Source organism: Aspergillus welwitschiae, assembly GCF_003344945.1.
Source record: "Aspergillus welwitschiae strain CBS 139.54b unplaced genomic scaffold BDQ94scaffold_49, whole genome shotgun sequence".
Classification (NCBI taxonomy): domain Eukaryota; kingdom Fungi; phylum Ascomycota; class Eurotiomycetes; order Eurotiales; family Aspergillaceae; genus Aspergillus; species Aspergillus welwitschiae.
This window is the reverse complement of record NW_020798743.1, coordinates 52,042-65,915: the sequence shown is the minus strand read 5'-3', so window position 1 is coordinate 65,915 and position 13,874 is coordinate 52,042. Positions and strand designations below refer to the sequence as shown.

At 52.9% G+C, this 13,874-nt stretch overlaps 6 protein-coding genes across 6 annotated transcripts; 4 read left to right on the top strand and 2 right to left on the bottom strand.

Annotated features, from left to right (window-relative positions):
* Positions 1-46: 46 nt before the first annotated feature.
* On the top strand, positions 47-2,340 carry BDQ94DRAFT_163079 (MFS general substrate transporter; the record flags this gene model as incomplete). Its single annotated transcript, XM_026769661.1, has 3 exons — positions 47-76; positions 749-1,045; positions 1,102-2,340. The coding sequence occupies 3 exons, from the start codon at positions 47-49 to the stop codon at positions 2,338-2,340; spliced, it is 1,566 nt and encodes a 521-aa protein (XP_026621066.1).
* An 867-nt stretch (positions 2,341-3,207) lies between these two features.
* BDQ94DRAFT_183767 (acetyl-CoA synthetase-like protein) lies at positions 3,208-7,686 on the top strand (the record flags this gene model as incomplete). The annotated part of the gene is made up of 8 exons (XM_026774493.1): positions 3,208-4,462; positions 4,516-4,804; positions 4,871-4,974; positions 5,022-5,175; positions 5,249-5,328; positions 6,911-7,101; positions 7,163-7,338; positions 7,393-7,686. The coding sequence occupies exons 1-8, from the start codon at positions 3,360-3,362 to the stop codon at positions 7,684-7,686; spliced, it is 2,391 nt and encodes a 796-aa protein (XP_026621065.1). The 5' UTR covers positions 3,208-3,359.
* Positions 7,233-10,403, bottom strand: BDQ94DRAFT_152795 (alpha/beta-hydrolase). The gene is made up of 6 exons (XM_026768042.1): positions 9,511-10,403; positions 9,361-9,445; positions 8,987-9,301; positions 8,821-8,936; positions 8,462-8,759; positions 7,233-8,407 (listed from the first exon to the last, which is right to left on the bottom strand). Exons 1-6 carry the CDS (start codon positions 9,727-9,729, stop codon positions 7,860-7,862), a joined length of 1,581 nt encoding a protein of 526 aa, XP_026621064.1. The 5' UTR covers positions 9,730-10,403; the 3' UTR covers positions 7,233-7,859.
* A 100-nt stretch (positions 10,404-10,503) lies between these two features.
* Positions 10,504-11,787, bottom strand: BDQ94DRAFT_163076 (putative extracellular exo-polygalacturonase; the record flags this gene model as incomplete). The annotated part of the gene is made up of 2 exons (XM_026769660.1): positions 10,504-11,311; positions 11,375-11,787. The coding sequence occupies 2 exons, from the start codon at positions 11,785-11,787 to the stop codon at positions 10,504-10,506; spliced, it is 1,221 nt and encodes a 406-aa protein (XP_026621063.1).
* A 628-nt stretch (positions 11,788-12,415) lies between these two features.
* Positions 12,416-12,824, top strand: BDQ94DRAFT_152791 (uncharacterized protein; the record flags this gene model as incomplete). Its single annotated transcript, XM_026768041.1, has 1 exon — positions 12,416-12,824. A coding segment is annotated over exon 1 (157 nt), but the record flags the coding sequence as incomplete, so codon positions are not given.
* On the top strand, positions 12,416-13,827 carry pmeA (putative pectin methylesterase; the record flags this gene model as incomplete). The annotated part of the gene is made up of 3 exons (XM_026774492.1): positions 12,416-13,180; positions 13,237-13,349; positions 13,400-13,827. The coding sequence occupies exons 1-3, from the start codon at positions 12,738-12,740 to the stop codon at positions 13,825-13,827; spliced, it is 984 nt and encodes a 327-aa protein (XP_026621061.1). The 5' UTR covers positions 12,416-12,737.
* Positions 13,828-13,874: the final 47 nt, after the last annotated feature.

Here is a 13,874-nt window from a genome sequence, read left to right as displayed (position 1 = left end):
AGTGACTTGGCACCTGTTTATGGCATGCATACTTTGTCGGGCCAGCATGGATGCTAAGCTGCAGGTCCGCGATGGCGTGAGTATTAGGGTTGCACACCCTACAAGATCGACAGGTCGAGCCCGGACTATCTTTCACCGCCAATAGTTGAGCTGCTGCAGAGTGGAGATGCATGATCGACGATGCAGCCGCTGACGCGGCTGCGCATTTAACTTCTTCTTTCTTCTCGGCGCGGTTTCCTGTTCCTTTCGAAACTTGCTTTTGCACCCTGATCATCGTTGACGCCACCCATGGGGCTCAGCCGCGATCTTCCCCAACTTTTAGTTTCCATTACTTAAAGGTAATTGCCATGGGGGTCCCCATTTCCTCTTTCGGCGAGCTGAAGCTCTGAATCACATCGAGTGTAGCTGAGAAAGTGACTCCGAATTGCTCGGGAACAGACGGAATTTTACGTCCACATGAAAGGCCCCGTGCCGTGAAGACACTAGCTAGACCGCAATGCACCTCATCCATGATGTGATCTCCGGTTGCCATTCCCGGAAAATAAGCATCGATCGGGCGGATGCATATGTCATCAAACAAGACGAGGGTGTCAGCATAGAGTCCGTATAACTATGCCAGACATGGCAAGTTTCGCGGTTGATTGACGCTTTGGCTGAACCAAGTCACTCCTTTTGAATTTTTCAGGGCCTTCACCAACCCATTTCACTCCCTAAGGCAATCAAATTTATCATGTCTCAAATAGTCAAGGACAAAGGTCCTCAGGAGGTTGTGCACACCATCGAGCTGGGTTCCCTCGGGGGCAATTCCAGCAGTGCCAGCCTCCAGCCACTCTCTCAAACGCCCTCAGAGGCGGCGGCACCGCCGCCGCCGCCGCCACATACAGTGTTGACGGAGAGGAAGAAGATCATGACCATCGCTATAGCGGCCATCGTGGGATTCCTAGCCCCGGTGTCAGCAAACATCTACTATCCCGCCATTGACCAACTATCTGATGACTTGCACGTCTCCGTGAGCAAAATTAACTTGACCATCACCACTTACATGGTAAGATGATATCACATGTCCGGAAAGTTATGTAGCATAAGTTAACATGAGTTCAGATCTTCCAAGGAGTTGCACCATTGGTGACAGGAAGTATTTCCGATGTATATGGCCGTCGACCCACGATGCTGGTCTGTCTGATCACCTACCTCGCCGTCAATATCGGCCTGGCGCTGCAAGATAACTACATCGCACTCATCGTCCTCAGAACCTTCCAGAGTTGCGGAAGTAGTGCCATCTCCGTCGTTGGTATAGCTGTTACGGCCGACCTGGTCACTAGAAGCGAGCGTGGTAAATACATGATCTATTCGTCTCTGGGAACAACGATGGGACCCGCGCTCGGGCCTATTATTGGAGGTGTCCTGGCCCAGTTTCTTCGCTGGCGAAGTATCTTCTGGTTTCTGGCCATATTTGCCGCCGCGATGATTATCCTCATCCTCGTCTGTTTTCCTGAAACCTGCCGTATGGTGGTAGGGAATGGATCCATTCCCGCGCCACGTTGGAACCGGCCACTCATTCCCATCGTGCAGCCCTCGGCCTATGAGGGGGCTGAGGCGGCTAAGAAGGAGCTCGATGACGGCCCTAAGCCCCGTCGACCGACGCCAATTGACAGCATCAAAATTGCCCTGGAGAAGGAAACTGGCGCCATCATCGCCTTCTGCTCTATCCTCTACTGCGGATACTTTGCTGTTCTCAGTAGTTTGTCTTCGGAGCTGGGAGAAAAGTACGGCTACAACTCGCTCCAGATCGGCCTGTGCTATATCCCGTACGGCATTGGCAGTCTCACCTCGCGGTGGACCGTTGGGCGATTCGTGGACTGGAATTTCCGTCGCCTAGGTCGGCAGCATGGCATGGAGGTGGTCAACAACCGCCAGGTGGACCTCATTGAGTTTCCCGTCGAAAAGGCCCGTCTTCAAATCACGTTGCCGATGGTCTATATGTCTTGCATCTGCATCATTGGCTACGGCTGGGTCATGAATTACAGAACTCATGTGGCCGGGCCGCTCATTATGCTGTTCTTCACAGCGCATACCATTGCAGGAGCCACCAGCACTCTGGTCACACTACTGATCGACTGCCACGTCAAGCGGGCGGCAACAGTCACGGCTTCCAACACGATGTTTCGTTGCTTTCTAGGCGCGGGTGCGGTTGCAGCTGCAGTGCCTATCATTAACGCGATCGGTATGGGCTGGATGGGGACCCTGATTGCTGTTCTGTGGGCGGTTTCCAGCGTACTTCTTTGGGGTGTTCTACTCTGGGGCCACGACTACCGCAAAAAACGGGCGGGGAGGATCTGATAGGATCGTCATTCATTCAGGGGTGCCAACGCACCCAAGATCTACGAGCCACTGTAGATCGAAGTAAGAAAAAGGATGTTTCATAGTTAGACAAGATCGGATAGCTGAATTCAGGAATTCGTACCATGGACCTCTCGTGCATATACCAGAGAAAGTTTTTCGCGCGAACATTGTAGACGGATTTTGGTGACATCACATTCCTAAAGCGATCAAAGTTTTGACCTGTCGCCCCGAGTATACGCAATGGCGTCCCTTGCGTTGCCCGTGCGCTGCCCTTGCATTCTGCTTTGTTCCGAATGTTCTTTGTAGAATGTGTTGTGTAGACTTGAGCGGGGATGAGGCTACGCCATGTTCCTTACCCATCATGCCGTCCACGTCTTCACCGTGAGGTGATGAGGAGATTATTGCCATGTGATAGGACTCTAGTGAGGACCGGCGTCACATCATGAGAATCACGCAATGATTGTCGCCGGTGTGATGCCAGAAAAGCAACAATCAGGGGAGACCAAAGTTGTCCGGACCGACCTGGTGGGCTCAATGTCCGAGCTGGCAACTGAACTCCGAAGAGAGGTCCCGACAAGAGCTGTTGTCAAGTTGGGCAATATCTGCAGTGTCAGTCTGCAGCAGTACTAGTCTGCATCACGAAATTGGCCGATCGCCGCCCCGACAAGCGGCGCGGCCGGAGGCGCAGATCATCGGCCTGGAGCTGCAGCAAACCAAGACGGCCCCTGGCCCACACGTGCAGATCGATAGATTTCATCAGCAGCAGACAGGCCCAGGCTATTGTTCCATAGTTTCACGGTCGACAGGCATCATTGTTCAGCTCGAACATGGCTTGCGCAAGAAGGTTCATTTACGTAAATCCATCACCAAACCCTGCTGGCTGACAGCAAACCTTCGTCGTAGAAAGTATATAAGGGAGAGAGGATCCACTGAGAGACCAAAGTCCAGACACGAGCAGATCAAAGGAAGCTTGGTGAAAGAGCCAGTAGTGATAATCTCGTGGACTTCTCTTCATCATGCATCCTCCACCTATGCCCCGACCACACAGCGACAGGTCTTCGCACACTGTCTCCAAATGGACTACACCCATCCCTCAATGTTCACTCCCCCGGTTCGTCTTTGGCTCCCCTCGACGCTCCCTGAGTAGCCGAAAGATCCTCATCGATGCCGACTCCCCGGATACGAGAGCTTTGTCGCTGGCAGAATACCGACTCCTCTCTGCTCGTGTAGCAGTGGGCTTGCAGAAAATGGGCGTTAACCCGAAGGATCGCGTTTTGTGTGTGACCTCCAATGCCCTCTGCTATCCGGCACTCCTCATGGGCACCGTGATGGCCGGGTGTATCTTCGCGTCTGGACAACCTGCTCTCAACCAGGCCGAATTTCATCGTCTCATCTCTTTCTCAAAACCTTCGGTAATTTTTGCCAGCCGTGCCACCCTTCCAGTTGCCCTTCAAGCCGCGCGCATGGCAAATCACCCCGATGACCGAATTTTCGTCTTCGATGATGATATCTTGGACGGCTGCGGCGAGCCGGAAGGCCCGATTCAGCACTGGCAGACGATGGTGGCATCCGAATGGGAGGGATCCCGCTTTTGGTACCCCACTGTCATTTCTTCGCAGGAGTACAACAGCACAATCATGCTTCTTTTTACTTCCGGGACCACTGGTGAGCCCAAGGGTGTAGAACTGTCGCATCGCAACTACATTGCTGCAGCGATGGGATACATCCGGCGAATCTCCTCGCATCCGGCTTGGAAATACAGCCCTCGCCTTGGAGGCCCTGAAAACGTCCGCGTGTTGGGTTCCCTTGCGATCAATCACAGTGTTGGGCAGCGGTCGTATTGCGCCATATTTCCCAGGATGGGTGTTCCGCTGTACTTGATGCGACGCAACGACTTTCGAAGCATCTGCGAGGCAGTTGAGCGGTTCCAAATCACGGATGCAATCATTCGGAGCTCTGTTCTTACCTCCATGGCAAAGAATGCCCCCGTGTGTCGACAATACGATCTGTCATGTCTCCGACGTGTCGAAGCGTGTGCTGCGCCGATGAGCCAGTTCACGAAATTCAAGCTGGAAAGTCTGGGAATTGGATACGTTGCCCGTGCCTGGGGGCTTACAGAGTAAGTTGGCCCCTGCAAGACGTGTTTCAGTTGCTGACTATATGACTAAATAGAACGGGAACTATCACTGGGCCTGATCCCCTGCGCCCGCCCAAGTCCGAGACGGTCGGGCAACTGAACGCGACATACGAAGGGAAAGTGACCGATTCCAGCGATCCCTCTCTGACATTAAAGACGGGAGAGGTTGGAGACATCTGGATCCGCACGCCGGGATCAACTCGAGGATACTGGAACAACCCAGCCGCGACAGAGCAGGTGATGGGAGCCGGCGGCTGGATCAGCACAGGGGATGTAGGATATGTCGATGATGAAGGCAATTGGTATATTGTCGACCGTAAAAAGGTAAGTCTTCGTACCCTTGCTGCCGATTTTGACAGGAAGAAGTACCCTAGCTCACGGCTGCCACAGGATCTGATCAAGGTTAATGGAAGCCATGTATCTCCGGTTGAGATTGAGTCTGTCCTACTACAGCACCCGCACGTCTGTGATGTTGGGGTTATCGGAGTCGCAGTGTAAGCTTCTCGTGACATGGGCTGGAAGATGACGCTAACTTCCGCAGAAACGAGGACGAGGGTCCCCGGGCCTATATCCAGACATACCCCAAGACCTCTGTGTCCGCTGAGGAAATCCATGAGCTCATATCGGAAAAGCTACCTCCATACAAGCGTCTGTCAGGCGGCATCTCGTTCATTGAAAAGATTCCTCGGAACGCGGTATGCACCAACTATTTCTTCCCGCTGTAATTTTCTCCATGACCTGCAGTACTGATAATATTGTTCGTGATAGTCCGGCAAGGTGTTGCGCAGTGAGCTTCGGCAACTAGCCATTTCGGAGCTGGGAGACTATCTAGGAAACTACCACGGCACGTCTGCTTCTAGTTCCGAAGACGGAGTGCACCTCTAGTCCTGCCAATTGTCTGCTTCTGCGGGTATTTTCACGGGTCTCACACTGCTTCCAGTATAATGTCGACATATCTCCTTTTCTGTGAAAGGTGAGGCCCAATGTTGAGGGGGTTCTGTTTCAGTGCAAGTAATAGGTTAATGGTCGCGCCAGCCACTCGCTCTTGTTTCTGCCATTTGTTCATGTATATATATCCTTCACTAGTTTGGCGGGGTGAGCCCATTGATCTCTAATGAAGGAAAAGTTCCTGGGAGTTGCTGTCCAAATAATTCTAGAAGTTCATTGTCTGCCTCTCAGGCCTTCCTCTATGCACCTGTAGCGGGGCATGTAAGTGTAGCCAGACTGGAGTCTTCAACGGCAGTCAGTATCTTTGGTATATGACGCTTCTGAATAGAAGGGGAAGAGTTTGTATCGCAGGTCAAATGAGCAAGCAGAAGCGACTTGGGAGATAAATGGAGTAGACATGTGGAGATGGGATTGAAGTGAGGAGAAAAGGGAGGGAGCGGGGAAGGACGGCAGAACCCCGCGCAGCACACCTGCCGAACCGGGGATGTATAGTCTGACGATTATGGGTTAGCCTGTTAGATTGGTGTTGATAAGTCGTCTGTTCAAACAGTACGAGCTGTTCTTATCACTATGAGAAAGAGATATCTGCATTTAAATGATGGTGCTCACTTAGATTGAAACTACATGCCTACTACTACTACATGCAGATTCATCGTGACTTACTAACAACGCCAACTACAACTATATATACTCAGCTCACTTCGATATTATTACACACGGAAACTTAACGATCTCCCTACTGTGTCGTCCTAGTCCTGCAATTCTACCATAGTAGTAGCTCCTAAGATAAGTATAGTTGTTACTCGTAAGATTTACAGAGAAAGAAGACTTGGATGCGCGACCGTCGTTGTAACCTGAGGCAGAAGCATGAACACGTACCTATCCATCTTGGGATTAGCGCCACACCTGACTGAATCGCGCAACCATCAACAAGTAGTTACTCCGTAGTAGTAAAATAGTCGACCCTTCCTCCGGAAAATAAAAGTCGTGTAACCAGCCACAGTTTAAGCCTACCTTCTCTTCGTGATCAGATGATCTCACCTCAACAACCAAGCATGGTCTAAGCTTCTCCGGCATGCAGACAGTTCCAGTTAATCCAGATCTGACAACATGACGAAGTAAATGACAGGCTGCGACCGCATTCCCGAACGTCCACTCCGACTCTCTCGCGCGACTCTTGCCGGTTCGGACTACTGCCAAATTGATTGCCAGGACTTCCAGACAGGACAATGATGCTATATCGATCCGCAGGATGGGTCCGGATCGCCAAGTCGGCACCTGAGAACCGGATCGAGAACCCCGGATGCTGCGGAAAGCCTCAACTCTGACAGCCAGCTTCAACCACGGTCGGGGATGATGTCATGTCTGGTGAACCTGGGTTCGGGAGGGGTAGCCACGATTTATATACTACTACTGCTGGATGTGCAGGCATGGTAGAGGAGTGCTCATTGCCTAACTGGTCCACGAAAAATCGTCATCCAGTATGGTCTACAATATCACCGAAAAGGAAACCCAGCCCACCATCTGGAGCCACATCAACGGCTCCGAGGGCGATATACTCGATCGCTACTGCATCTCCGAGCTCTGCAAGGGCTGGCCAGTCTATCGCGATGCCTCTGAATGGAACCACTACCGCCATCTGTTTGTCGACAAGGGCGCTTTTGTCTTTACTAGTAGGTCGAGTCTCTAACTCCGCAGCAGCCAGTCTAGCTAACATGCCATGCCTCTTTCCAGCCTGGAGCGGCGGGCTCCCTATCGACGACTTCATCAAGACATCCATTAAGGGACGCGCCAACGGAGACCACATCATGCACCGCGAAAACGGCACCCTCGTCGATCTGAATCCGACCACCAGCCGCGCCATCGGTAAGATGAAGGCCACCATCACTCAACGCTTCAACTGGGACGGAGTTGAGTTCGATGTCGAGTGCGATTGCCGCTTCATAAATTTCTGTCTGAAACAGGGAGGAGATTGGAAAGTGGTATACATAAAATTGTTCTACGAGAAGGATCGCGTCACGCCTGCAGATGGTCAGACGGTGCCCAAATTTGACCGGGCGGAGTTGGAGAAATACCCCAAGGGTTACCAGTATCTGGCGGTGGCACAGGCCAAGCTAGGCCACCCGATCTTGAATGATTTGCCGACGATGAACAATAAGGCATTCTACAAATTGTACGAGGCGATGGATGCGTGGATGGAGGCCCGACCGGTAGGAGATCTACTGGAGATTCCCAAGGAAGCGTCGCCACGGTATTGAAGTCGGAAATCTGATGCTTTTACGAATTTCTCAACTGTCAGTACTTTGGTATTCTTCGCATTACTTGGGGGTAAAGCAACTACCCCCGTACCGGTCTTCACTGCAGATAGCATATCCTCATCATTCATTGCACATATTATCAACCAAAATGAATATCCTCACAAACTTTCATATCAAGTCCAAATACGGAATGGAATCGAAGAATTGTAGCATCCCCCATCCAACCAGTCCCCAGTCACCTTGCGCACCGGCGTACCCTTGCCAAACTCCAGAATCTGCCCACCCCCGGGACTATCCGCATCAAAGGCCGGCCATCCGACCGTCACATTGACCGTGGAAGGATTCTTCAAGAAAGCCAAAATATGATCCTGCATGGTCTCCGACGTTTTCACCTCCAACTCCGGGACCTCTCCGACGTCTTCGCGATAAGTCCCAAAGATCATCAACAGATCAGACCAGTGGAAGGCACCCAGCCAGTCGACGGGACTAATATTGGTGAAGTTGCCAGCCCAGAAGTATCGGTATGTCTCGAGCCCGAGAGATTTTCGCAAAGCCGAGTCCTGGGCAGCCCTGCAATCCCATTCTCCCTCGCTGATCATCACGCTCGTGGTATTCGCCGATGCGTCCTCGCGGGCTGCGTCGGAGCGGATGGCTGGGCCTCGGGCGACCTTGCCTTCGAGGTATCGCTTGGATTCGTTGGAGAAGATGTATTTTTCATCGGCTAAAAGGATTGTCAGATTGGGAAAGAAGTAAGCAAGCAAAGTGTGTTTCCTACGGATATAGTTGCTGAATGCAATTGAAGGTGAGCCCGAGTACCGATTAATGTACTCCTCAATCTGCACCCAGGAGACCTGGCGCATGCACTCCAGCTCGGCCTCCGCATCGTCGCCATAGTTGCAGCCCAGGGCCTTGGCGACAATGTCAAAGTCCTGGTATACGTCGTCGGTGGTACTCAGGTCGATAGTGACGGATGGTGGCTGCGAGATGACACCAAATTTGACTGCCAGCGGGTCATCGGGAAAGGCGAGGGTGTAGAGATGTGTCAGGGCTGCTCCTTGTGACTGACCCCAAAGCTACAGACAATAGTTAGTCACATCACATAGATCTAGTTCAGTATCTTGGGGCAAGACCGACCATAATATTGTCGCGATCTCCACCAAAAGCCTCGATGTTCTCGTGCACCCATTCAGCCGCTGCCCTCACGTCGAGCAGCGTGAGCGATGTGTCATTCAGGGCCCGTGACTTAGGATCTACACACATATGTGAGTGACTCCCTCGAGTGGCAGGATTGGGGACATACTTCCAAAGATGTTCGCGCGGTAATTGATAGTCACGACAATGTGTTCTTGCGAGCGAGACACCCACGGCGAAGGCAGCTGAGAGGGGATTTCAATACCGCCTGTGACGCCTCCTCCACCGGTCACGAACAACGCCACAGGCAACTTCGAGGTGCGATTAGCATAGGACGGGGTCCAGACTGCCAATGACAGACAGTCTTCCGACGTGGACCACGCCACTGCCCCTTGGTTCAGGTTCTCTCCTAGGTTGACCAAGAGGTTGGGAGGTGAATATTCATTCCACATGGTGCTTTCGCCGGTCACATATTGCGGACAGGCTGGCCATTGTAGATCAGCGGACGTGATCATCATGTGGTCCATTATAAAATCTACGTACCTGGGCCATATCGGGTCGAGTCATATCTTCTGCGCGACTTTTCAGGTTTTTGTGGAGGCATCCAGCGAAGGTCACCGACAGGAGGCTATCGCATAGGAACTGGTTAGCAGGCAATAGTCACCATGATCAGTAAGCCAATTAGAAACCGACCTTAGCATACGGAATGCGCAGGAATTGGCGCACGTTGGGGTAGGTATCGTTCAGCATGCCGATGAAGGTGCCCGTCTGCGTCTCCACGGTCAGATTGGACCAGTTGGAGAGCGTCCGCGGGGCCTGCCAGGTAAGATTGGCATAATATGGAGGATAGACGTCGGCGGACGCAATGGCAGCGCTCCCAAGAAGGGAAGCAAGGCTCCAGGATGGCTTCATGACAACTATCTTCCTTCCCTGAGCTGGATTGGAATCCTGAAGTTGGAAGAATGTCAAGTGATTCTGGGGTCTTCTCCCGCACCTTTTATAGCTCCCAACATCCCGTGAAGGATCTTTCTCAAAGCTTGAGCTCCGTCATGCATTTGGAGAAACCCCAGAAACGAAGGCTCAACAGTGCGGAAGTCGGAGGCTGTTTCTGGGACCGATCTCCGGGCCGGTATACTTTGTACTAGATGGGCTGGAGAGTGAAGAGAGGGCCGATTGGCGGAGGATGAACCAGCGGATATGTGTTATGCCGGGTGGTGCGTGGTTCCATCCCCATGACGGGCTCCCCGCCTCCACATCGTGGGGATGCACGACCGGCACTGGCCGAAGGGTCCGGTTTTCCTTCCGACGATGATGCAGAATTCAACTGATGGCGGGGGATTGGAGTCGAGGACGGGATGATTGACAAATCAGCGGTGGTGCCATTTATTAAACATGACGGTGGGAGTGCTTGAGCCCATCCCAGGTGAAGAAGCCCCATTGCTTCCACTACCCTCTGCCTCCTGAAGGAATCTTCATCAACTCTTACATCAGGTCGCTCATTACAACAATTATAAACCGAGAAAGTCGTCGTTGTGTCTCATGTGTAATGATAATACTTCCATATTTGTATTTGCAGCATCGTCAGGGAATTGATTACATTCTGCTATGTACACTACCATGCTAACTCCTAGATCTGATGACGATCGATAGCTAGTGGATACAGAAATCATTTTTGGCCGAAGCTATTTAGCCCGATGCTCCCGAAGTGCAGGTGACACCCAAGTCAGACGGGGTGTTGGCGCACAGCACTTCAGACTTTCCCGACGGCGCCTTCACATCGAACCCACTGATGGAGATGCCACACGTTCCATCCGAACCGCAGTCGATGTTGGCCACAACCGGGTCATACTTGTCACTGGTTGTGCCGCTGAAGCTCGAGACGACAATATCGGTCAGCTTGGCGTTGCCCGGGTTCTCCTCGCAGTAGTCATCGTCCTCGCCATAGCAACTCTGGATCTGGAAGGCATAGTCGGAGTTGTCTACGGTGAAATCGGTGAACGTCACATTACTGACCGTGGAAGTGCCGTGGTCGCCTCCACTCGGATAAGTCTTGATTCCGGCGGCTTTGGTGGAGTTGATCATGGTTACGCCCGTGACATAGATATTCTTGACCGAGTCGTCGCTGGACTTGCCCAGCGACCCCACGGAAATGCCATGGGAGCCGGTGCAGCTGATGGTGTCGACGGTCACGTAGTTGGAGCTGGGCTTGAAGGCCACACAGTCATCATCGTTGACGACGGTGATCTCAGTGATGCTTACATAGGTACTCTCGCCGATGTCGAAGCCATCAGTGTTCTTGGGCGGGTTGTCTGACTTGGAGTTTGCATCCATCTTCAGGTTGGAGAAGACGACGTTAGTGGCGCCGCCCTTGACTGAGTTGAACACGTTGGGTGGGTTCTTCTGACGCAGCCCGGAGATTTCGAGGTTGCTGCCGCCAGTGATGTACAGGAGCGTTGGGCGTGAGTAACTGCTGTCACTCGCAAAGAGATCCCACCTAAATTGCATCGGTCAGCTAAATGGACTGGGAGGCTTGCTTCCGAGAAGTGTGACCACATACGCATCCTGGCCATTGCCATCGATGACACCCGACCCAGTCAGTGAGCGCAGCTTCAGGCCATCCACATCGGACACACTGATCATGGCGGTGCGACCGCTCCAGTAATCGGTGTCGCTGGCGAACTTCAAAAGACCTTCCACCTGGATGTCGCAATTACTGCAGTTGCCCAAGTCAAGCACACTGTTGAGGTAGTAGGTGCTGCCCTCCGGGAATACAATGGTGCCTCCGTTTCCGCACGAGCTGAGAGCCTCGGTGATGGCGGGCACGTCGTCAGTGGAAGAATCGCCGCCTGCGGTTGGGGTACAGACGGCACGAGCGTGGAGGGACGAATCAGGGGCACGTTGGACCTTAGAGGGAGCAGCATAGCTCAGTCCAAGGCTGGCCAAAAGCAGAAGATTGCGATATAGCGTCATGGTGAACACTAATTGTGCCAATGACTATGGGATTGTTGCACAGTTTGAGCTGGTGACCAGTCTGGCGATGTCTAGCCCACTATATACGACTTGCATCCTGCCCGGAGGTGTACGGAATCGTGTGGCATGCAGTGGTTACCATCTATCTGCAGAGGCATACATCAGTGAGGGCTGTGGGACGCCGAGGCAGGCCCTGTCATCTCGGCTGGGGGTCAATTTGAAACGAGCCGGATGCTTAATTTAGTGACGGAGTAACCGCCGTGCCCTGACCATCTCAAGACCTGGGGATTATCGGCTAATTGGCCTACAAATTACAACAGCTGGCAGGGTCCTCAACACAATTTGTGAATAGGCCATGCAATTTCTTCTTATGCCGAACTGCCGCTTGATCCCTGCGAGTCGCGATGAAACCCCGCCCACTAACATGCGACACTCGAACCGTTCCAGGAGACAGACCCAGCCAGCTGACGCGGTGGTATGTCGATCCGGATAAATTGCCAGGGTCGCTTCCTCCGCCTCCTGCTGAGGCCTGAACCTGTCTGGTAGCTTCCCGATGGCACGCCGCCAATCGCTTCATTCTGCACGGAGAACCGTCGGCGTCAACGGCGCGTTCCTGCAGACGAAGGATGCTTATGTGAAACGCCATGGCGGCCGTGCCGGGAAGCGAAGATGGTTATTCATGGAAGTGTGGAGTAAATTCTCCGGCAATGGTTTTTCTTGGCGCTGGACCGCCGTTTTGTCCCGGTGTCTTGTTGGCAGCTAGCCTTCTAGGGCGAGGAGAGACAACTGGAGATGCTATGACATGAACTGACAGCCTTGTTGACATGTGCTCGGAAGCAAGCTATATAGTCACTTGGCGTGCCTGTCGATTCCTTCCTTTTCCGACGCCTTGCTAGGATATAATCCTCACTCATTTAGTCCGGAGGATCTCGCAGCAACAACTCACTCACATGCATACTTCATATCTTCTGGGCGCCCTTGCCGCCCTGGCTGCTACCGCCGTCGGTGCTCCGGCAGAGCACATCAAGAAGCGAGAGAGCCGGACGAGTGCTCCCTCAGGGTGTCTGACGGTCGGATCGGATGGAACTTATTCCACCATCGGCGACGCGCTTGACGCTCTAGGCTCATCCACTTCGTCCGCTTGCATTTACGTTGCCAGCGGCACGTATGAGGAGCAGCTGACCATTGACTACGCTGGCAACCTGACCCTGTACGGTGAGACTACCGACACCAGCACATACAAGGACAATGTGGTTACCATTACCCATACCATCTCGTCGTCGGATGCCGGCTCTCTCGACAAGAGCGCTACCGTCAACGTGGTCTCGGATGGGTTCAGCATGTACAACATCAACGTGGAGAATGGATATGGCGAGGGAGCACAAGCTGTAGCGTAAGTATGCCGATCTTCCCAATTCATTGAGATTGTTGGGCTAATGGCTTTGCTAGCCTTGTCGGAAACGCAGACCAACTGGGCTTCTATGGATGCCAATTCAGTGGTTATCAAGACACTCTCTATGTCAAGGCCGGCACCCAGTATTACTCCAACTGCATGATCGAGGGTCAGTATTTGTCCAAACAGCACAATTAGAACATTGACTAACTATTCCAGGCGCGGTCGACTACATCTTTGGCGATGCGTCCGTGTGGTTCGGCGAATGTGACATTGTGTCTAACGGCGCCGGTGCCATCACGGCCTCATCGCGCGAAACCCCCTCTGACTCAGGCTGGTACGCCATCGACAACTGCAACATCAAGGCTGCTTCAGGAGTCTCTCTCACGGAGGAGGTCTACCTGGGCCGGCCGTGGCGCGTGCTGGCGCGGGTCATCTACCAGAACTCGGTGTTGTCGGACATCATCAACCCCAAGGGATGGACGACCATGGCAGACGGTGCGACGCCGCTGTATTATGAATACAACAACTCTGGTGCGGGATCGGACACCTCTGATCGCGAATACGAGACCTCCATTTCTGCTGCGGTTGACAAGACCACGGTGCTGGGCGAGACTTGGGGAGACTGGATTGATCGGAGCTACTAAGTGTGTTGTGGGCTGGACCAAAAATCAGACAAGCACCTCATCGCGGG